At 42.0% G+C, this 24,858-nt stretch overlaps 2 protein-coding genes across 2 annotated transcripts; one reads left to right on the top strand and one right to left on the bottom strand.

The window, feature by feature from the left end:
• The first annotated feature begins 855 nt into the window (after positions 1-855).
• On the top strand, positions 856-19,203 carry pgm3 (phosphoglucomutase 3). The gene is made up of 13 exons (XM_030781694.1): positions 856-930; positions 1,743-1,954; positions 2,470-2,654; positions 3,823-3,890; positions 4,300-4,424; positions 5,098-5,293; positions 5,620-5,777; positions 6,505-6,588; positions 6,840-6,938; positions 7,374-7,493; positions 8,410-8,532; positions 18,352-18,525; positions 18,729-19,203. Exons 2-13 carry the CDS (start codon positions 1,748-1,750, stop codon positions 18,819-18,821), a joined length of 1,632 nt encoding a protein of 543 aa, XP_030637554.1. The 5' UTR covers positions 856-930; positions 1,743-1,747; the 3' UTR covers positions 18,822-19,203.
• Positions 19,204-19,828: 625 nt separating this feature from the next.
• ngs (notochord granular surface) lies at positions 19,829-23,787 on the bottom strand. The gene is made up of 11 exons (XM_030783322.1): positions 23,588-23,787; positions 23,151-23,313; positions 22,799-22,948; positions 22,388-22,507; positions 22,122-22,217; positions 21,856-21,990; positions 21,602-21,712; positions 21,399-21,509; positions 21,125-21,249; positions 20,492-20,779; positions 19,829-19,916 (listed from the first exon to the last, which is right to left on the bottom strand). Exons 1-11 carry the CDS (start codon positions 23,785-23,787, stop codon positions 19,829-19,831), a joined length of 1,587 nt encoding a protein of 528 aa, XP_030639182.1.
• Between the last annotated feature and the right edge of the window lie 1,071 nt (positions 23,788-24,858).

Below are 24,858 nucleotides of genomic sequence, written 5' to 3'. Positions count from 1 at the left end.
TCTACGTGTTGGAAAGGGATTGCGCTCACCGCGCTGCACTAAACGAATTTAGCCCTGTTTTGTTTCACCATGAACAAGCCTCTCATTGGTTGAGGGAACGGAACCAAGGCCAGTACCATGTACTTTTTTTTTTTAATAGTGCATTGCATTCAACGATGATGCGATGATGCGTTTTTTCGAACCTAAATGTTTATTCTCAGACATTGAGATAGATTTCTATATCTTTAGTTCCGTTTTTTTATTTGAATTTCGTAACACAAGAAAGCTACAATGTGAAACACATTAACTGATTACTTTTTCAGTAATTATTCAGATAATTGCCATCCTGGTAAACAATTTCGCTATGGCACACAGGTTTCAGACAATCCACGGTGTTTCAGTGTTTTCAGATGAGCGCATTTGAAATGATCATTTCCTGACGTCAGGCAGGGAGCGGAAAGTACAATTATCCATAAATTACAAGAGCGTGTTGGTATACCAAATGTTAGGTTGTTTATTAAAGAAAAATAATACTATCACAAAATGATACTGCTAATCATTTACTCTGTTTACGCGACTGGTGTTAATTATTTTGTGAATCATTAGTTTAGTTGTTAGTGGATTAGGGGGAACAGGTTGAAATTAACAATAGATTTTAACGAATTCCACTTTTTAAAAAAACATACTGATGTAACTACATACACATGCCGGCGTGCTACATAAATATTGTAAATTGGAACTATTCTTGGAACTATCTGAAGTCTACGTGAATCACGTGACGTTCAAGCATCTTGAACTTCCGTTTACGCGACTCTCTCTCTACATGGCCCTCACCGAGCCGGACATTCCGTATGTAAGTGAACTGCCGGAGTTACATACCCGGAACTCAGCACGTAGTCAGTCGACGTGGAACCTGCTCTGTTACGAGACAGTTTATACGTTTGTAATTTGGTAAGTGTCATTTGTAAGACTTCCACCTTTTCGAATTATTGAATGGAGACAGTTGATGTGACACTACAGTTTCCGCGCTGTCGACTTACTCGTACAATCAGTTTACATGACTTGCTCGGTTGATTTACAGGGATTCTATCCAGCAATTAAATTTGCATTACTTGTTGCAGCCTACAAGTTACCTTTGATTGTGTGTGCAGATCACAGAAGTAACACTAGTTATTATTTCAGTGTACAGCTCGCAGTCTGTGGAGAATTGTCATTAGTGGTGGTGCACAGATTCAGAGATTCCCGGTGTAGTGACTTTAAAGGGACGACACAGTGGGCTACTTTGCCTCTCAGAGCAGAGCGAAAAATAATGTAACAGCCGACACGTCCGCTGACTGGAGTATGTTAGTGCTTTTGTTCAGTCTTCTTCTTCTTCTTCTTCTTCTTCTTCTTCTCCCTCTTCTTCTTCTTCTCCTGACTACTCACTTCCTGGTGGATGCAGTTAGTATCACAGCTCCAGATAGCTTGTCATTCTATCTCTTTTAAATTCTACCCTTGTCCATCAGTTATTTTTTATTCTTGAACATTTCCATAGCAACCATGCATCAATGCCCCGGCTATTAAATCTACCTGTCTACCTGTACAAGAACGCACATCACAGTTTAGAAACCTACTGTGCACCTGAAAACTAAACACACCACCCAGACACAGCACAACTCAACACAGAAATCAGCCTGTCCAATCTACACACTAAAGACACACCTCTATGGTACATATACACACCACACCATGCACATTAAACAAACTGCACCTTCATCTGTCAGGAGTAATGGCTGAGTTTGAGGAAGTGTCTCGCAAGTCCAAGCTCCACCCAAAGCCAACAGGGCTGAAGCTGCAGTATGGCACCGCAGGGTTCAGGACTACCGCCAAACACCTGGACCACGTTATGTTTCGCATGGGTTTGCTGGCAGTTCTGAGATCAAAGAAGACTAGATCCACCATTGGCGTCATGGTCACAGCATCTCACAACCCAGAGGTGACCAGATGTACTCTATTTGCTTATCACACAACCTGTTTATCTGACCAAGGATGAGTGTATATTTAAACATACTCTATGGAACATACAAAAGAGGTGTACACCTCTGACACTTTCAGAGCAAATGTATCTGACACTCTGGAAGTGATCTTTGAAGTTAGACAGTATATTTTACTTTACAGTACGTTACATTATCTCACTTTATGTTTTAAACTGTTTGTAAATTACTAATGCGGCAGGGCTGGTTTGAGCTGCACTGTTTAAAATCTGTGATAAAACCTTTTAGTCCAGGATGGAACTCTGATCTTTCTCTTTTCACATATCCATATCTGTAAACATATAATTGTTTTAATGGGAGAGAACATATTTTCGCTTTATATCCCAGTTTTGTGTGAGGGTAACACCTGTCTGACACCAGTGCTCTTTTAAATCCCGGTCTTCGGCAGACTGGATGCCGAGGACCTTTTGGATTGTTTTCCTTTGAAGACCAGTCTGAATGCATTCTGTTCTGTCAGGATGATAACGGGGTCAAGTTAATCGACCCAATGGGGGAGATGGTGGCTCTGACCTGGGAGGAGTATGCCAGTCAGCTGGCCAACGCTGAACAGGAAGAGCTCCTTCACTCTCTGAATGACATCGTGAAGAAAGAGACCATTGACATGAGCCAGGAGGCCCGAGTCATCGTGGGGCGAGACACAAGGTATCCCCCAGTTTTCCCAGCATGCTCTGTCTTCACGCTGTCAGTCTGGTCATGCTCTGTCTTCACGCTGTCAGTCTGGTCATGCTCTGTCTTCACGCTGTCAGTCTGGTCATGCTCTGTCATCACGCTGTCAGTCTGGTCATGCTCTGTCATCACGCTGTCAGTCTGGTCATGCTGTCAGTCTGGTCATGCTCTGTCTTCACGCTGTCAGTCTGGTCATGCTCTGTCTTCACGCTGTCAGTCTGGTCATGCTCTGTCTTCACGCTGTCAGTCTGGTCATACTCTGTCTTCACGCTGGCAGTCTGGTCATGCTGTCAGTCTGGTCATGCTCTGTCTTCACGCTGTGAGTCTGGTCATGCTGTCAGTCTGGTCATGCTCTGTCTTCACGCTGTCAGTCTGGTCATGCTCTGTCTTCACGCTGTCAGTCTGGTCATACTCTGTCTTCACGCTGTCAGTCTGGTCATGCTGTCAGTCTGGTCATGCTCTGTCTTCACGCTGTGAGTCTGGTCATGCTGTCAGTCTGGTCATGCTCTGTCTTCACGCTGGCAGTCTGGTCATGCTCTGTCTTCACGCTGTCAGTCTGGTCATGCTCTGTCTTCACGCTGTCAGTCTGGTCACGCTGTCAGTCTGGTCATGCTCTGTCTTCACGCTGTCAGTCTGGTCATGCTCTGTCTTCACGCTGGCAGTGTGGTCATGCTCTGTCTTCACGCTGTCAGTCTGGTCATGCTCTGTCTTCATGCTGTCAGTCTGGTCATACTCTGATGGCATTGTTAATGGTTTAATTCAGATAAAACAACAGAAGTAAGACAAAATTTTCAAATCTACTTTCAATAAATCTTTACATTATCTCTAGGGTCTCTTATGGTAATTTTCAGTTTTAACTGAACTTATAATTTGACTGTATTAAGAGATAAATTAATGTTTTCAAAGTAATTTGAATGAATAATTGTTTGTTAGATGTTTATCAGCTGAGTTATTGATAACTGTGTTTTTAATGCCTATAACTGGTGATATGATGGCAGGAATGACACTGAGGAGCTCATGTTTGGTAATACCTGGGTTGCACTGCTCACGGTTGGGAAGGTATGGTTTATGAAGTCTTGTATCAGTGTCAGCTTGGTCACTCATTTCCTCTGACTTTGTTGGTGGTGCTGTTGTTTCCCATCAGGCCGAGCAGTGAGAGTCTATCACGGGCGGTGTTTGATGGAGTTCAGTGCCTCGGCAGTCACTTTCACGGTAAGTTGACAAAATCTCACCATGCTCCACCTCTCACTCTCTCCACCTCTCACTCTCTCCACCTCTCCACCTGCTCATCACTCATTTTCATTCCACTGGGTTTTTGAGGCCCTCGGTGCTGAAGCCAATGGTTCTGGCTCGAGATTGCCTCAGAGACGTGGGCAGTTAGAGAACTGCAGTAATGTCTGTTTACCTCAGTGTCAGTTCAATGGAAACAGGCCCTCATTCACTTCACACAGTGGATTCATAACTCCATTTAGGCCGCACTCTGTAATGATGAAAGACGTCAGCTAGCACCAGGCTGTCCACCGTAATGTGTCATTATATTGGTTTAACTGCACAGACACTCCTCTGGGCTTTTTTTCTGATTGCTTTGTTTTTGTTTATATTTTTTTCTGTTTGTTTGAAGACTACGGGCTGGTGACCACACCCCAGCTGCACTATATGGTGTATTGTCAGAATACACAAGGCAGTGCCACACTGGAAGACTACTACAAAAAGCATTCCCAGGCCTTCCTGCACCTCACCAAGAATGTAAGAGCCAATGTCCAATCAGCAGTAGACCTGAGGTCTCCTCCCCACACACACTCTTAAGTCTGACCGTAGGAAAGGGCAGGGAAACACAGTTGTATGGAAGAATATTCTGAGGAAAATGAAAATTAACATGAGAAAATGAGAAGCCTGTTTTTTCCTTTTCACACAGATAGTGCAGGTCAAGAGGGACATGACTGAAAGACATGAAAAAGGCAACAGTATTTTCACCTCAGAATTTTGCTTTGATTTTGACACGATTAACTTGTGCAGATACAATTTGACTTTTCAAATTGTTTTTTTTATAAAAATTAGTTTAGATTAACGTTCAGTAGTTTTTTCTGTTTTTGTTTCTTTTTTGTTTTGTTTCTTGTTATTTTACCAGGAGTGTGTCTGTGTATCTTACAGGCATACAATAATCATTATACAATAAATTAGTTTAGAATAACACTCAGGAGATTCTCTAAGTTTAGTCAGTGATTGACATGTAGCATTTGATAATCCAGAGTAATAACTCAGTCTGTCAAATCTTCTCTGAACACTTTGAAAAACTGTTTTTTTTTTTCCTGCTTAAAGAGCCCAGTTCGACGCACTGGGCATCAGTTGTTTGTTCACAGGTAAACCTCCCCAAAAACCTCTTCACATGCAGAATCTCTAACTTGTTTGACTCTTTAAGGCTCCCGTTCATGCTAATGCACAGAGGCGTTTGCTGGTGGATGGTGCTAATGGTATTGGTGCACTGAAGCTGAGAGAGTTGGAGGCATTTCTGCAGAAGCAGCTTCTGGTGGCGCTGTTCAATGACGGAAGCACCGGCAAACTGAACCACCTGTGTGGCGCCGACTACGTCAAAGTGCAACAGAAACCCCCCCAAGGTCTGTCTCTGTCAGCCACTCCTCACCGCGCCTGTGACGGCAGGGTTCACTTATACCCACAGTCTGTGCTAACAACATTACTGTAGGTGTGAATGTCGGAGGGGAAGATGTCTTTTCCATCTCTTTGACCGTTTTTTCGGCTCTGTCATGCTGCCATTGTGGATTTTCCCAGCATCAGTGTAAATAATGTTTGTAGTTAAATTTGAGTAGATCTTTGGACGCGTGCAGTTGCTGTTCTGTCTTAGGAGCAGCGCTGGAGGCTCATAAAAACCGTTCTTATGTTCCACTGTGTAAGTCTGTCTCTCTCCTCGGCCCTGCCGCTCCAGGGATACAGATGGAAGTCGGGGAACGCTGTTGCTCCTTCGATGGAGACGCTGACCGGATCGTATATTACTACACCAACTCAGACGGACACTTTCATCTTCTGGATGGGGACAAGATTGCAACACTAATTAGCACATTCCTAAAAGAACTGATCACAGAGGTGCCACTGCATGTGCACAAACACACGCTCACACACACACAGACACAAACACTCACACACACTCACACTCTCACACACTCACACTCTCACTCTCACACACACACACACACTCACACTCTCACACTCTCACACACTCACACTCACACTCTCACACACACACACACACTCTCAAACACTCACACACACACACACACACACACTCACACACTCACACTCTCACACACACACACACTCTCACACACACACACACTCTCACACACACACACACACACTCACACACTCTCACACACACTCTCACACTCTCACACTCTCACACACTCACACACACACACACACACACACTCACACACACTCACACACACACACACACACACTCTCACACACTCTCATACACACACATACACACACACACACACACACACACACACACACACACACACACACACACACACATATATGTATATGGTGGAAAGTAATGTGAAACGTAACATAAACAAAACCAGTGAGATGATCAATGGATGGTCAAAACCAGTGAGATGATCAGTGAATGGTCAAAACCAGTGAGATGATCAGTGAATGGTCAAAACCAGTGAGATGATCAGTGAATGGTCAAGCTATTCGTAATAAACCAATGATTTGTCATTTAAGTTTAGAGAATCTTAATGCTGGGTGGAACATTGGTGATATAAGAGTATGTGTTTCTGTGTTTGTTTGTGTTTTTCTGTAGGCAGGTCTGGACCTGCAGGTAGCAGCGGTTCAGACAGCGTACGCTAACGGGAGCTCCACCAGATTCCTGGAGGACACCATGAAGGTTCTCTGTCCTAAGACTGAAAATCTACAACCCACACCAAGGAGTCACGGCTCAGCCCATAAACAGATATTATAACGTATTTCATGCCAAACATGAATGCATGAAGCAGTGGACCATGTCAAATGTGTCTGGTACACTTTTATATAGGAGTAGTTAATGGAAAGCGTTCAGCCTGTGTATTGAAACTTGAAAGTTGTTTAGGGTGGTATATTTCTTAATGCTGACTTTTCGGTTTTTTGCTTTTATTCCAGATGACAGTGGTCTGTACGAAGACGGGCGTAAAGCACCTCCATCATGCGGCACAGAAGTTTGACGTTGGGGTTTACTTTGAGGCCAATGGACACGGAACGGTGAGCATCTCCATACCAAACATATGAACCACCAAACCCTAACCCTTTTAACCACCAAACCTTATTACAAACCTCATTTATATAGTAATAGCAAAGATTAGCAAAGGACATAATTGTCCATATAAATGACAAAATATCCAGGTCATTGTTTATTAAAGTTTAAGGAAGACAAGACTTATGCATAACAGTTACTTGAAAATTGCACATTTCTTTGAAAATTTGAGGTTTTCATCTGAATTATCCTCCCGTTGTTGGAAATGATCTCTGAGTGGTGTTTGTACAGGATATAAAACTGTATGACTAGTTCCATGACAGGTAGATGTATGTTGATCTATTTGTGAATGAGAAAATCATTTATGAAATTGAAAATGTAGTTGATGAAGATTTACAGTTTCTCGAGGTTTTGTTACATGTCTGTTCTTTGGCCTGTCCCAGGTTTTGTTCAGTAGAGCAGCTGAGGAGCAGATCCACCAGCTGGCCAAGAGCCCAGATATCACCAACGAGAAAAAACATGCCATCCAGCTACTGGACAACACAGTCAACCTCATCAACCAGGTACAAACACATTTTCAACTTCACAGTCAACCTCATCAACCAGGTACAAACACATTTTCAACTTCACAGTCAACCTCATCAACCAGGTACAAACACATTTTCAACTTCACAGTCAACCTCATCAACCAAGTACAAACACATTTTCAACTTCACAGTCAACCTCATCAACCAAGTACAAACACATTTTCAACTTCACAGTCAACCTCATCAACCAGGTACAAACACATTTTCAACTTCACAGTCAACCTCATCAACCAGGTACAAACACAGACTCAACCTCACAGTCAACCTCATCCGCCTGATACAAACACAGACTCAACCTCAGTCATCAGTAACAAGCTCCGCCTCATCAGCCTTTTCATCTAACAGATGTGGGACGCGCAGCTGCACTTGTCCAGTGAATATATGATAATATTTGTTTAGCAGAGGAAAGACGTTATTTCTGGTGAAGAAAAAACAATGGCCTACAACTTGTTAGAAAATTCAGGACAGAACAGATGTCATATAAAAAATTAACAAAGCTTGAGAGAATGTTTCAATCCCAGTGTAGCCACTGTATGTCCACACAGGGACTCAGTCACATAGATGTGCTGCCTGCTGTGGGCGAGTCTGAGGAAACAGCATGGACCTCCATACAAGCTATAACTGTTCATCATATCAGCTGGCTTCAGAATCCCCCATGATCTCTCTCTCTCTCTCTCTCTCTCTCTCTGTCTCTGTCTCTGTCTCTCTCTCTCTCTCTCTCTCTCTCTCTCTCTCTCTCTCCCTCTTTGTCTCTCTGTCTCTCTCTCTCTGTCTCTCCCTCTTTGTCTCTCTGTCTCTCTCTCTCTCTCTCTGTCTCGCTCTCTCTCTCTGTCTCTCCCTCTTTGTCTCTCTGTCTCTCTCTCTCTCTCTCTCTCTCTCTCTATCTCCACAGACTGTGGGTGATGCTCTGTCAGACATGCTGTTGATAGAAGCAGTGCTGGCTGTCAGGGGGATGGGTGTCCAGGACTGGGATGCCATGTACACAGACCTGCCCAACAGACAACTCAAAGTCAAGGTTTTTGTGACTGTGTGTGTGTGTGTGTGTGTGTGTGTGAGAGTAAGTGATTACTACCTGTTTGATTTTGTTTCATCCTGGCTGTAACTGCACTTCATTTCTCTCAGTTTAATTCAGTACACTTCTTCATCGTCCCTAATAAGGCTTTTTGTGCGGCCAGGGTTAGAATATATCAATGTAAACATTAGCTCAGATAAGCTTCTTTACAATATATAAGTATAAACATTAACTCAGATAAGCTTCTTCCAGCTCATATTTGATCTCACAAACTTGTTTATTAACGTCTAACATTAGCAATTCATTTGCTGAGCCAAAATGTTCAAATGGTCATAGGAGAAGTGACAGATAAACAAAAGAAAGAATTAGGAGTTGAATAGTGAATAGTGGAACAGTGGAATGTTCTCATTTTATGAGGGGCAGACTGAACTTTGTGTTGTCTAAATGTGGCCACTGGTTATAGTTTTACAGACACTCAGATACGTGTAGTTGTCGTCCAGTTACGCCACTCTCTTCACCAACTTCTGTACATTTGAATTTTTCAGTGTTCAACGCTCCACCAAAGTGCTCAGTGGCTCAGAATATCTGTCTGTGCTCACTGTGTGTTCAGTACTGTTACACATTATACTGATATATTACTGTAACATTACCCATGACAGTACTGTTACACATTATACTGATATATTACTGTAACATTACCCATCACAGTACTGTTACACATTATACTGATATATTACTGTAACATTACCCATGACAGTAATGTTACACATTATACTGATATATTACTGTAACATTACCCATCACAGTACTGTTACACATTATACTGATATATTACTGTAACATTACCCATGACAGTACTGTTACACATTATACTGATATATTACTGTAACATTACCCATGACAGTAATGTTACACATTATACTGATATATTACTGTAACATTACCCATGACAGTAATGTTACTCATTATACTGATATATTACTGTAACATTACCCATGACAGTACTGTTACACATTATACTGATATATTACTGTGACATTATCCATGACAGTAATGTTACTCATTGTACTGATATATTACTGTAACATTACCCATGACAGTAATGCTACTCATTGTACTGATATATTACTGTAACATTACCCATGACAGTAATATTTCATATTATACTGATATATTACTGTAACATTACCCATGACAGTACTGTTACACATTATAATGATATATTACTGTGACATTACCCATGACAGTAATATTTCATATTATACTGATATATTACGGTAACATTACCCATGCCAGTAATGTTACTCATTATACTGATATATTACTGTAACATTATCCATGACAGTACTGTTACACATTATACTGATATATTACTGTAACATTACCCATGACTTGATCAAAATCAAAAAATGGCTTCTACACAACCAGCCCCTAATTGTGCTTTGTGAACAAAACTGTTACAAAATTAATAAAGTAAGAGCTTAATATATATAATCTTAATATATATACACAATAATCACAATGTTGTACAATACCAAACACTTTTGTGTCATCTTGGATGTTGAGGGCCTCTTATTCTTCACCTTCCAGCGTCAGACACTTTTTGGTAATTGGCCTTTCTATCACACTATTTGTGGGTTTTAATCTTTACGGTACGTACTAGTCCTTTACAGTCAGAGTAGACTTCAGGTACGTTCCCCAAAACCCATGATCCTCTTGGTGAAGCTGGACCCACCACCAAAACAATGTCACCGCACTGAAAGTTCCTTTTTAATTTGTTCCGCTTTTGGCGCTCTTGGAGAACTGGCAGGTATTCTAGTGTCCAGCGTTTCCAAAAGAGGTTGGCCAAGTATTGTACTTGCCTCCAGCGGCGTCTGGCGTACAGATCACTTTAGTCAAAGACATCAGGTGGGAGAATGGGTTTAGTGTTGGGGAGCAAAAGATTATTAGGTGTTAGTGGATGCAAATCTTTTGGGTCATCTGAAACTGTTGTTAGAGGACGACTGTTTAAAACAGCATCCACTTCACATAAAACTGTGTGGAGTCCCTCCTTGTCCAAGATTTGTTGTTTCAGAATAGAACAGAGCACTTGCCTTATGGACCTTATGAGCCTTTCCCATATGCCTCCATGATGGGATGCGCCTGGTGGGTGAAAGGTCCACTGTATGCCTCGTTCCATGAATGTTCTTTGAGTTTTATCCTGGTTTATTGTAGAGAATGCTTCCCTACCTCGTCTTTTTGCTCCATCAAAATTGGTTCCATTTTCTGATCTGATATACTTCACTCGCCCTCTTCTGCAAATAAACTGTCTCAAGGCATTGATGCATAAGCTGGTGTCTAGAGAGCTGCCTATTTCAGTGTGTATTGCTCTGCTTGTCAAACAGGTGAATAGTACACCATACCTTTTCAAAAATATCTTTCCTTGTTTGATTTCAGTTGGTCCAAAACAGTCTACTCCAGTGTTGGTATGGGGGGGGGGCAAGAAAGGTTGAAGTCTCTCCTGAGGCAAACCAGACATCCTCTTTTCAGCCAAATTCACACTAATGATCCAGTACCCTCTGCGAAGTTCGGACAGCATATGGCTCCTTGAATGAGTGTGGATATATGTGAGCTCTTTGGAATTATGACAGGAAATTTTCTTTCTTCCCCTATAACTGTCCTATTCAGCCGACCCCCTTCCCTTATCAGGCCATCTTTCAGCACTGGGTCAAGTTTGTAATGTCCACTTTCCTTCTTAACTTCAGACGTTTTTGTTGTAAGCATTTTTAATTCCTTTGGGAAAAACTGAGATTTGGTATAATGAATTATGGCAACTTCAGCTTTCTTTAAGACTTACTGTCTGACCACCTAGTGTGTGATTGGTTATGTTTTTTGTCATTCCTCTTGTTATCACTTTATCTTCTCTCAGTTTTCTTTTGTGCATCAGCCTTTGCAATGTGTCCTTCACTTTTAAATACCAGGAAACTGCAGCCTTCAGTGTTGTCCAGTTAGAGGAATGTGTCATCAGTCTCTGTGTTGCTGTTTCTTCCTTGGTGCAGATTGTATTTACTGTTCTTTTTACCTCAGGGTCATCCTGTGAAAGTGGAGAGGTTGCTTTAAGGTCAGCTGGCCATTTCTGTCTCTCTGCCCATAGAATCTCTGGACCATGGAGCCATCTTTTGTTATTTATGAACTTGTCTACGGTTTGAGCCCTCGTCAATTCGTCAGCAGGGTTGGATTTGGAATCAATATGGTTCCACTGAGGCAGTTCAATTGCGTCCCTTATTGCTGCAACTCTATTGCTGAATTATTGTGTTTCCTTTGTTTGATTTTATCTTCATAGGTATGATGGACATGACACAACTGTCCCCACTGGCCCCAATATTACCACACGCCCTGAGAGAAACTGGCGATGTGCTGTTTTCCGTTTTTGTTTCGTTAGCTGCTTCCTGGTTTTCTCTTCCTTTGTCATGTTCAGCTTTTCCTAAGTACAGTGCTGTAGGATGCAGCATCCTGCAAACAGTACATGAATGTCACTGGGTGCAGTCTTTGCTCATGTGGCCTGAATTGAGACATGCAAAACAATGCCTCTTTCCTTCAAAAATGAGATCTTTTCAGTGTGTTGTTTCTTTTTAAACTAAGAACTGTCTAATGGACACACGCACCTTAAAACTTACCACTCGAAAATTAGAACGTAAATGGCGCCAAACTAAATTGGTAGTATTCCAGTTAGCATGGAAGGAGAGCCTCCTGAGCTATAGAAAAGCTCTTAGTGTCGCTAGATCAATGTATCTCTCCACCCTAATAGAAGACAACAAAAATAATCCTAGATTTTTATTTAATATTGTATCAAAACTCACCGGGAATAAGAGCACCTCGGAAACAGGCACACCATCAATATACAGTGGCGATGACTTCATGAATTTTTTCAATAGCAAAATTGAAAATATCAGGCAAACAATTCAGACTATAAATGTAAAACCAGATAATTTGATAACTAACACTGTAGATAACAATATAACTATATCAGATCAGCGATTAGAATGTTTTACTCCCCTTCAAGCGACTGAATTAACCTCACTAATTTTTTCATCAAAATCACCAACTTGTGTACTAGATCCCTTACCTACACGTTTCCTTAAGCAGATACTACCAGTAGTCATAGAACCTCTTTTAAAAATAATCAATTCCTCCCTTAGCACTGGCTATGTACCTAAATCTTTTAAACTAGCAGTTATCAAACCCCTAATTAAAAAACCTGACCTTGACCCCTGTTAGTTGTCCAACTGCAGGCCAATATCTAACCTCCCCTTTATCTCCAAGATCCTAGAAAAGGCTGTAGCACAGCAGTTATGCTCATACCTACATAGGAATAACATGAATGAAATGTATCAGTCAGGATTTAGGCCTCATCACAGCACAGAGACAGCACTGGTTAAAACTGCAAATGACCTATTACTGGCCTCTGATCAGGGTTGTGTCTCCTTGCTTGTGTTGCTTGACCTCAGTGCAGCCTTTGACACCGTTGATCATACTATTCTCCTTGATAGGCTAGAAAATGTTGTTGGAGTTAAGGGAACAGCCCTCTTATGGCTTAGGTCCTACTTGACTGATCGTTATCAGTTTGTTGATGTAAATGGTGACTTCTCTGCACATACTGAGGTAAAGATTGGAGTCCCGTAAGGTTCTATTTTAGGCCCACTGCTTTTTTCTTTAGATATGCTACCTCTAGGTAATATTATTCGTAAACACGGTATTGGCTTCCACTGCTATGCTGATGACACACAGTTATATGTCTCAGCGAAGCCAGACGAGAGACACCAGCTTAACTAAATTGAGGAATGTCTAAAGGATATTAGGCACTGGATGCTTACTAACGTCCTCTCACTTAACTCTGAAAAGACAGAAGTACTTGTAGTAGGATCACATGCAGCTAGGAGTAAGCTTTCCGATCACATAGTAACTCTGGATGGCCTTTCTCTTTCATCATGTGCAGCAGTACAAGACCTTGGTGTAATTATTGACTCCAGTCTTTCATTTGAAGCTCATGTAGATAACATTACCAGGATAGCCTTCTTTCATCTTAGAAATATTAACAGGATAAAAAATGCATTGTCATTTCAAGATGCTGAAAAATTGGTTCATGCTTTCATTACCTCTAGGTTAGACTATTGTCATGCCTTACTGTCTGGATGTTCTAATAGGTGTATAAATAAGCTACAGTTAGTTTAGTGTGCAGCAGCCAGAGTTCTTACTAGAACCAGAAGATATGATCACATCACCCCTATCTTATCCACACTGCACTGGCTCCCAGTCAAATCTCGTATTGATTATAAAATCTTACTATTAACATATAGAGCATTAAATGGTCTTGCGCCACAGTACCTGCGCGAACTCCTGGTCTCTTATGATCCACCACACCTACTTAGATCAAAAGGTGCAGGCTATTTGTTGGTACCTCGAGTTATGATGGCTACAGCAGGGGGCAGAGCCTTCTCTTACAGAGCCCCACAGTTATGGAATAGCCTCCCAATTAACGTTCGAGACTCAGACACAGTCTCTATGTTTAAGTCAAGGCTGAAAACTTATCTGTTTAGCCAAGCCTTTTGCTAACAGCTCTTTACTAGGCAAAGGAGCAGATCTGGAGGGTTCTCAGGCATAGAATGTTTGGTGAACTGGGATATTTGGATGCTGTCGCCCCCCCACTCTAACATGTTCACATGTTCACTCAGGTTTGTTGACGGTGGAGTGGGTGGCCGCCTTGTGTCTCAGAGTGCCATCATGTCCGTATTACCTTCTAGCTCTCCCTTTTAACTATGCTGTACTAGCTAGTCTTGCTGGAGTCTCCGCCTGCACTTGGCACATGATGTATATTTTCCCTTAACCATTATTTGGAAATGAACATCTAACAATGTCTCTCTCTCTCTCTCTCTCTCTGTCGAGCCACACTTGCTACTCGCCACACATGCTACTCCTGAGATACCAGTGATCCTGACTCCTCCTGCCCTGTGGACCGATCCATCCTGGTGTTATCATCTTTCATCCCCCTGTCAGCATCGCCATCCCCTTTGTTCATGCTCCAATTTACTTGCAATTGTAACTGCCCACGTGGTCGGCACCTATTGCACACCTGTCTGGCCAAGGAGGGGTCTCCTCTATCTCTGGTCCTTCTCAAGATTTCTCCCATTTTCCCATTTCCCTTTTGGGTTTTTGGGGAGTTTTTTCTTGCCCGCCATGAGGATTAAGTCAGGTTGTGCCATCCTGTTTTGATTTTGACTGTTGTGGCCCGTAAAGCCCTTTGAGACTGTAAACAGTGATATTGGGCTCTAAATAAACTTGAAACTTGAACCTTAATGGATGCTCTCCAGAGCAAAACAGGCAAAATGGTGTGTTATGGATTATTGAGGCGCTGTTCCGCTGCTTGGGAGATGTAGGGTTAACATCAATGATGGCTGCATTGGTTGTAAAATCTTTATCAGTGAATTTCACAGATCTTGTGTGTGTAGGCCTTATGCTTCGAGCTCTAGGTGAAGGATCTTGTATGTTGCCAAAAACAGGGTCTGTCAGGATTTTAACTTGTCTTTCAAGAAACTCAACTAAGTTTTTGAATTTGGCTCTACTGTTGGTCATTTCCTGAAGTTTACACACTTCTACTCTTCATCTCTCCCTTAATTTAAAAGGCAACTTCCTGACTAATGATTTTAGAATGGAAGCCAGATGCAGCTCATCCGTGTAAGCAATTTCCTCCATGGCATTGAAATAACCTCTGAGGTCCAGAGCGTATGATTCCAGGGTTTGGGAATCCTCTGCTCTGATGGGGGACCATGACAAAGCCTTACCAATGCATGCACTGCAGATTCTATTTTCATTTCCAAAATGCTCTTGGAGCAATTCCTTGGCTTTCATAAAGCCTCTTTCTTGTTCCAAGAAGAGACATGTTCTAACCAGCTCTTTAGACTGACCTGATATATACTGCTAATACAGTTTATCCTTTGCATGTTCAATTTTGCTCTCTATGATGTTCAAATGAGCTGATAAATGACCTGCACTCAACTGGATCATTATGAAACACCTTCATCTCCTTCCATGGTTAGGGCGGCTTGTCCCGTTCTTTTATCAGAGAAGCTGTAATGTCATTTTGCTTCTGTAGAATACTATAGAAATGAGCATTGTCCTGTGAGGGCCTTAAAGGAGTGCTGTCAGAGTAGGTGATAAGTGAAGACTCCAGAGGCTGGCTGTCAGCGGGTTGCGTAGGGTGAGGGAAGGTATGCAGCTGTGTAGGTTGAGCAGAGAGTGTAATGTGTGGGGGCTGACCCGACCAGGTACGGGGCCACATGGCAGAGAGGAAATGAGGCCGCACAGGGTATGAAGTTGCACAGGTTGAGGAGGGAGGGTGTGAGTTTTAGGACGAACACTAATATCTTGGATTCCTTTTGCATGTGCATGCACACTTTCCACCTTTAGTTCATCGGGTTCCTTTCCGATGAGCTCCACCTGTGATGTTTCTTCCAAATACTTATTCATTCCATCACCAGATGAGACTTTACTCTTAACTTCTACTTCTCTTAATCCAGCAAGTTTTGCCTTAGTTGCATCTAATTCGCTTGTAAGGCTTAACATTTTCTTTTGTCTCCTTAATTTTTTCCTGCCTTTTTGCCAATTCTTCCTCCTCATCCTCTAAGGCATGTTTCGCCTCTTAGTGCTGCTACTTTAACTCCTAGCGCAGCCTTGTCCGCTTCTGCACATCCTAAAGCTGAGTAGGTCAGTGAAACCTGTGATCTGATATCATCTCTTAGGAATCGTCATAGAAACACTGTCGTTTGGGTCTACCCCAACATCATGGGCTTTGTGATCTTCAGTGTCAACATCTTTGTGTGCAGATAACCATTGATCCACCTCATCCACAAATGTTTCAATAGTGACTCTCTTAGGTGTGTACCACAATTCTTGATCGCTTTTTTGTCCATTCTGCATGTAAGCTGTCCAAGTTTGATGTTTCTACCATTACACAAAACCAACTCACATCTCTCTATGACAGGAACTCTTTCCTCCAGTTCAGTTTGCATCTGTGTCATCACCTTTTTTACTATCATCAGCCATCTTGTTAATTATCAAAAGGAAAAATCTTCAAGAACATTTGTCCATTTTCAAAAAATATTGTTTTACTTCTTGGAGTTACAGATGAAGAAGTATCATTTTAAGTCCAAATACGCAAAAAATTAGCAAGTGGGGCTTCTGAAAGTTACAGTTAATAACTTGATGTCCGAACAAACTCAACTCAGATCCAGTCCATAATTTAACTGAAATTTATATCTATCGAATTCGTCCAATCTCTGTCTCATTTATCCTGTGTTTCCAATATTTTTACAACCTTTAAAGTGGCAGAGGTCTATTGCAAACTGCGGCATTTCTGTGAATGTGTTATGGCATCAGCTTTCCTTTGTCTTTTTCCTGACGCCTCTTCCTCATGTGGTTTCAGAACTCTAATAATCCAAGTAATCCACAAGGTTTTCAAGATTCAGACACGAGCTTTTAACTAATGAAGTGCCCATTTATCCTGACTTTGTTTCCATTTGTGAGCCACGACTGGTGTTGACTAGGGAATCTCTTGACGCTTGTTTGCTTGGAGTTACCAAAAATAAGGTCTGGTTTACAGACCTGAAATGTTACAGGTCACTTAGCCAAGAGAATAAAATTAAATTAAATTAGATATAAGAAAAACAGAAAATACTAGGGCACAGGAAAAAGAAGCCAGCAACTACAAGGTCAAAGGCTGTGTGCTCCTAGTCAGCCACACCCTCTGCCCCCTCTTTCCTATTTAAAGACCTTTTGACCTGTAGAGGGCACATGCCTACAAAACAGAAATACAAAAAAAGAAATTATAATAAATGATCAAAAAATGGCTCCTACAGTAATGTTACACATTATACCAATATATTACTGTAACATTATCCATGAGTAAGAAAAAACTGTACTCATTACTTTATAATAATAATGGCTCAAGCAGAAGTAAAAGTACTCATCAAAATAACGACTTGAGTATGAGTAAAAAAGTAAATCATAAAATGACTACTCAAGTAGTGAGTAACTTCATATAAAGATTTATTACATCTATAATGTATTACAGTCAAATGTATCAGAATGTCAGTTATGCCCAAAATCAGAATTTAAAGACGCACTACTGAAATATCAGCAGTGCAATAACCATTCATTACAAACTCATCTAAAGTTGGCAACACCTTGTCTTTCAGTGATTTTCTCTTGACATAAAGCAAGCAGTAAGAAGGTCTCTGTGCTGTTGTTTACTTGGGGATGTTAGAATATGAAACGGAGAATGTTGCTACTACTCCGTCACGCGAGGCGGAGACCAGAGGATGCAGGTGGAGACCAGAGGATGCAGGTGGATAGCTTACTGAACGTTCCGTGCGACGTCTGAAACCCCCGACGTCTCTTCCCCGTCGCTGAAACCAGTGCTGTAGCAAAACTCTCTTCTCTGACTCTTCTCTGACTCTTCTCTTCTCTGTTTCATGAGGGTCAGTTAGCTGACGCTAGCTCCCTCCACGCTCTCTCTCTAGCTCATGATGCTACTGTGTTAACAATGTGTGTAAATACTGCACACTAGTGGAGGGGTTTCTTTTCTTTTATGGTTTTCATTTGGATCTTCAATGTAATTTAGTTGCTTTTGGAAAAAAAAAAAAAACATCTCCTCATTGTTGTAAATTTCCAGCATGTGGACCAATCACAGAGTATGTTACTGATATGAGGCCAAAGTGAAATGAGGAAGTGAGTTGTAAGGCTGTTGTTAATGAGACAGTGTGTGTAATATTCTCTTTTGTCCTGTAGGTGGCAGACAGGAGAGTGATTAGTACCACAGATGCAGAGCGCAGGGTTGTCAGCCCAGCTGGGCTACAGGAAGCCATAGACAAACTGGTCGCGAAGTACCAACAAGCCCGCTCCTTCGTTCGTCCCTCTGGTACCGAAGACGTGGTCCGTATTTACGCTGAGGCAGACACACAGGTACCTGCACCCAGAAATGTTCCCAGACTAATATACACACAAACAGATACAAAAACACACAGAGCAAAAACATGCACAGGCCTGAACTCACACACATGCACAGATGCTTACAGTACACTGATGTCACCGCCGGAGGGTGTGTGTTTCCCTTTGGATGAAAGCATGGTCAGAGCTTTAACAGAGTATCTGTCCCTCTCTTTCAGGAGAGTGCTGATGCTTTAGCACATGAAGTCAGCCTTGCAGTCTACAACCTAGCCGGAGGTGTTGGAGAAGAACCAAAACCCTTAAAACTCTGAGTCACAGTTTATTGCAGATGTGGAGGGAATTATTAGACTGATAGATTGTTTAACTGCTGGTTTAACAGTCTTTGTAATTTTGTGACAGACTTCATAATCAAGTGGATACACTTTCCATTTTTTCTTTTATTTTCTGCTGCTATTTCTGTTATGTGTTTGATTAGGTTACTTGAAGATGATTTTTTTGAAGAACGTGTTCTTTGTACGGGAAAACTTGTTTACACATGTTTAATGGGAGAACAAAATAACTAGCTTATTTTCTCTTTTTTAAGAATCATGAAGAAACGGTAAATAAAATCATAAATCAGCCTGGGTCATGATGACTCTGCACTGTTTGCACTATTTGTTTGGTTTTTTTTGTTCTTTTGGCAGAATTGAACAATAAAAGTGAGAGCCCATTGCGTGTCAGTTGTTTTGTTTAGGACTTAATGTCAGATCCAAGCTCTTCCAGTCTGAACCACTGAAACTCTGAGGTGGGACGCAAGAGACAGAAGTGCTTTATTTGATTTTTTATTCTGTTGTTTGCATTTGAAGGTAACCAAGAGACTCACTGGAGATTAAGCAATGCATTTAAACACACTTTGGGAGTTAGAATATTGCTAAGACAGAGCAGCAGGACCAAGGGAGCAGACTGTCTAGTCGGCGTTAACAGCTGTGAATATTAGACATAAATGGCCAACGATGAAATCGATGGTCTGGATCGATTGGCCCCTCCTTCCCTGCGGAGTTTTTATTCCAAAATCAAATGTAGCACACACGATCATCAGAACATTAGGGAATTCGTTTAGGTGGGTGTATGTGGGTTTGGAGCAAAAGCTTTCATACTTCCCAGCTTCTGTCTACATCCTATTACCTCATACTGTTATCACCAACTGCTGCTGCGAATGTGAGAACAGCATGGCAGGTCTTATACAGAGGCCTCCTCAGACAGATGCCCATTCGGTCCCCGTCTGACGAGCTGGTTCAGACAAGTATGAGGTAGTGGATGGTTGGGATGGGCTCTGATCTTACTCCATCTCGTCAGCTGCTCCAGAGATGGTGATGATGCGCTCCTGTGTGTCGCTCTGAATAGTGTCCTCCTCTGTCTTAACCGTTCTGAAACCAAAGAGAAATGGCAGTTGACGTCTGTACAAAATGCATTTCACCATGATCCAAATACACATACTCTTCCTTTTTTTAGTGCTGCTATACTACTCTTTGCCAGATATATTACAGTATCACAAATCAGAGATGTATCATGATTAAAACTGTTATTTTTAAATGAAAGAGCAAAACACTGTATTTTTTTAATACATTTAAAAAATGAATGATGTCTTAGCATTTAACCCATCTATGTCACAACAACCAAAATCAATCTGATGTTTTTCATGTATATTACTCCTTAAATAAAACATGACCAGACTATGACCAGATAAAAATGTATTTTGATTGTTGTGATGGAGATCAGGAAAGTGAAATTTGGTGAGTTCAATCATTAACTTAAGAGTAACAATCTGTAATGTTATTTTGGAGTGTATGTGATTGATTAGACAACTGGATTTTACTTCATCGTCCTTTGTGCGCTTCTTCGGTGACTAAAGTATGACTAAAGTATGTCAGTGCAGCAGAGACTATGTTGTATAATTCAGTGTCAAAAGCGTGAGTTCAGTGCTGAAATCAGAGACATCTACCTGATAAGGACAGTCTTCCTCTCAGTCATCTCCACAGCCTGCTCCTCAGAGAATTCCTCCACATGTTTCTCCACGTGATTCTGAGAGGATGACGCTGTGGTTGAGGTTCCGTTCGAGGAGATGGCCATCACTGTCGTGGAACCAGAGACTTGCCCAGCAGTACTGGACCAAGCAGCTCCAGCTGCACCACCCAGACCTGCACTGGCCGCAACACTCACAGCACTGCTCATCAGAGACAAGCCATGGACCTTGGTACTGAGGCGACTGTCCTCACCTTCAATTAATTTCCTGCCAAGCAAACAAAGGGAACAGGAGAATGAGAATCTCAACACCTCCTTTAAATGACATTTATTCTGGACTCACCTGACACATGAGAATCTCAACACCTCCTTTAAATGACATTTATTCTGAACTCACCTGACACTCTTATCTAGAGCAAATTTCAATGTGATTTCCTGAATTAGATAATTAAGCACAGTGCGGAGAGTTTCCACTTACTGTTAAGCCCCTCCCAGCCTATTCCTGAACTGGGAATTGCCATGGCAATGTCAAAGTAATATTATGTAAAAACAGGCGTGATCAACCTATGCCAGCTGGGTGTTTTCAGTCATTTTCAGAGCACCTTTCTGATACCTGTATGTGGTGATTTCGATTTCCAGAGCCATCTTAATGTTCAGCAGATCCTGGTACTCCCTGAGGAGGTGAGCAATCTTCTCCTTAGTGACTTTCTGCTCCAGCTTTAGTGCCTCAATATGAGCCTGTCAAACCCCAGGACAGCTTGAGTAGAGGAACTTTAAGTTGTTCATGCACAAAATACGCACTCAGGCCTGTCTCAGAGTGTAATAAGACTTACAGCATCTTACTAAAGGTTGTCATGGTGATGGTGCATTAAGTGATTTGCCCTCACCAGTAAGTCCTCCTCCTCTTTCTTATGTTTTTCTTGGGCTTCCCTGATTTGCACCATCAAAGCTTCGTTCTTGGTCTTCAGAGACTCCAGCTCGCGTTCTTTACTTTGAATCTGTGGCCACACGCACACAATAACATCCATGAAAACGCCAACTGCATTACTGGAAGAACAGACCAGATGAAAAATGGAGAGATCACACTCACATCTCTCTTCAAAGCAGCCATTTCTTCTCTTACACTCCGGACTGATTCGACATGTTTGGTCGATGCTTTGTTCAGATCCTGAAACTTCGTCTTGTACCACGCGTCCATTTCCTAATGTACAGAAAATCACACAGACCCAAGAAACCATGTGAAGTCAGTCAGATGTGCTGTGTCCTAAATATGAAAAAAAGTATTTCTGACTTTGTCTGTGAGAGTACAGCGAGTTTGTGCTGAATTTGGCTGAGAAATGTGACCTGTAGGTTCCTTGCAGCGATGCTGTCATACTGGGCCTGTATCTGCTGAAGAGAAGACGCCATGTCCGGCAGCGTGAAGGACACATCCACTTTCGCCACAGAGCTGTAAATCTGAGCCATAAGCTCCTCCATTTCCTGGTCAGGGAGAAACAAAGACTGAAACAACCAACTCACTGATCTGACAACAAGTTTATCTTTATGAGAGTCTACCTGCAGTAGATTGTCTACTGTGGGTGCCTGTAGTGCTCTGTTTTAAGGGGCTGTACCTCTTTGTGAACCCTTTGTAAAAAGTCCAATTCCACCTCCAGGTTGTCAAGTTGTTTCTCCAGTGAGATACGAGCCGCTGTTGCACCATCTACATCCTAAGAGGGAGAATTCTGGGATTATAAAACAGGACTATACCTATAGAAACGTACCTCCAGTGACACTCTGAATCCACAGTGCACCACTTCCTTTTGGACTGTGTTTGATTACACTTTGATATCCTACTGCGCTCAGTGCAACTAATCACAAATGACTGGCCGGGGCTCACCGGTCGGAAACCTTCAACATCCAGCTCTGCTTTCTTCCTCGCCTCAAGAGCCTCTTCAAATTTGGCCTTCAGCATCTCCAACTGGCCAGCCATGGCCTCCTTGGCAGCTATGGCCAGGTCCTGCGTATTCAGGACAGTGGAGTATAATGTGTCAACCAGTGGGAAAACCTTCAGTTAGCCTAAGAGTGACTGTGTACTTAAAGGATACTGTATTGGAGGATGATAGCGTTCTTGGAACTAATGTTTTTTCTTTCTTTTGAAATAGGCCATATTTTAGGGTATTCATTTATCAGTATGTTTGTGGTGAAGTAGCTTTTTATTTGTTTACCGGGTATTATTTTGTATAAACATGCTGAGGACCCTGTTAAAATGACAGAGTGATGTCTGTTTTGTCCTGTAGTTTGATCTCACCCTCTGGACCTTCATCTGGTCAGCGATCCTCTTCAGATCTCTCAGCTGCTCCTCATACAGCCTCCGCAGGCCTGATGGTTTGAAAGAACGACCCTGCAGGTGTTCAATCTCCACTTCCAGCAATTTATTCTGCTGTTCAAGAGAGCGAACCTGGAATGGAAGGGCAGGGACCAGACAGCAGCAGTTTACAAACTGTATTTTGATCTGTTATCTCACAGTGATGCGCAGACTCCGTTTCAGCAAGCAGAGGGATCTAAATGAGTCCAGAGGGAATCTTTGTGGTCTTAACTGGGAAAGACAGGAAGTGATTGAATGGGCAGGACAAAGGCAAAGCTTGGAGAATCAGTCTTACCCTCTCGATATACACAGCCAGTCGGTCATTCAGGGTGATCATCTCTTGCCTCTCGTTGGTGCGTGTGCTGAGAAAGGCCTGGTTCTCAGCTGCTGCTGCTTCGAGATCGAGGGCGCCTGACCCCAGCCCCACGCCCAAACACAGAGCACTCATACTCACACTGCTGTGTGCAAACAACGGACAATGGATACAATCAGACAGACATTACTTAGTTAAACAACTCATGACAACATTTCAAATACTGTTTTCCTGTAAACTGTGTTGGGAGAGAATAGTACTGGTGTGATAAGCACTGTAAATGTAGAACTTAATTTTCAGTTCCTTTTCATGGTGAAATGAGCTGTTAGGGCAAGAAAACTGTTTCAGTGTTTTTGTAAATGCAGAAAAAACTTTTGGACGACAGCAGGGAAGACGTGTTACGGCATGACTTTTCTTACCTTGTCATGCGTGATTTTCTGGAGCCGGAGAGCGCTCTCCGCCCCATGCTTGCGCTGCGGTTGTAGCTTGCTGAGCGGTGACGGGTCTCTCGGCGTGTGGGTGACGGGCTTGACACTCGAACTTGAAGTGTTGAGGTGGAGGCCAGTGTCCCCTCGAAGTGACGACGGTAAGAAGACATCCTTTCTGGGCTTCGACTCATGGTGACTGCTAAACTCTAAACGGTCTAAACACTCAGCAGCAATGTTCAGTGAGGCAGCAAGGAACACACATCCCAACACACTTTTGCTGGGTGTTTTATACTGGCTGTCTTGACCAGCCCCACTCATGCCTCACCATAACACAAACTATAACCCATTCCTCAAGAATCTGTAGCATTCGTGTGAAGAGCCTTTACGCGACAAAAATAGAGGGGTGAACCCCGTTAATTACACGGTCCTAAACGTAACGTTATGGTGGCATTGTCATCTCTGACCTGCACATTGCTGAAGTCCTAGCTGTTTACATGTTTCATGGTATCACACCGAAGTTTTGTAAATGTCTTATGGCAGAAATTTGCAAGATGACATCAGACCATTGATTAAGGAATAAAAATGTCGCCTGTTCATGAATGAGTTGCAGACTACGGTGATTCACTGTCATCGTGCGCAACAGTAAGCATTGTTCTCCGGGCCACCTCGCCCACTGAGGAAAACTGATAGAGTAGGCTAATTATTTCCTGAATGCCTCATCTCCTTTGTCTACACATTCCATAATAGTCTTAAACAAATATTTTAAAAGGCAGCAGGCTCGTGATGGAACAATATCAGAGAGCTGTAAGAACAAATCGCCTTTAAAGCACTAGAGGGTAAATCTTTCTGTAGTTTTAAAAGGCCGCTAAAAAAATCTATACTTTACCTCGCTTACCTACACGTATATGTTCGCCTTGCTTACATCTATCTATCTATCTATCTATCTATCTATCTATCTGTCTCTTGGTCTGAAATGATAATCCTTATTTAAACATAAATGAGTCAAACATATCCACCATATCAGTTACGTGTCAGTTGTGCATATAATTGTTTGTCCATTATTTTTGGCTGATATCTACGTGTCCATAGTCAGATGTGTGATATTCTAATAATCAACAGAATATATGTGCTGTATGGCCGCTTAGTTTGGTTAATTTTGTCATCTTGGGTAAACAGGCTAAGACATTCATGTTAGAAAACACTCCTTTTATTCCTAAATCTCCTTTTATTCCTCAAAATTAATACAAAAAATATTTAGCTGT

This window comes from Chanos chanos, chromosome 8 (assembly GCF_902362185.1).
Source record: "Chanos chanos chromosome 8, fChaCha1.1, whole genome shotgun sequence".
Taxonomy (NCBI): Eukaryota; Metazoa; Chordata; class Actinopteri; order Gonorynchiformes; family Chanidae; genus Chanos; species Chanos chanos.
Note: the sequence above shows the minus strand (reverse complement) of the source record. Positions and strands in the feature narration are given on the sequence as shown.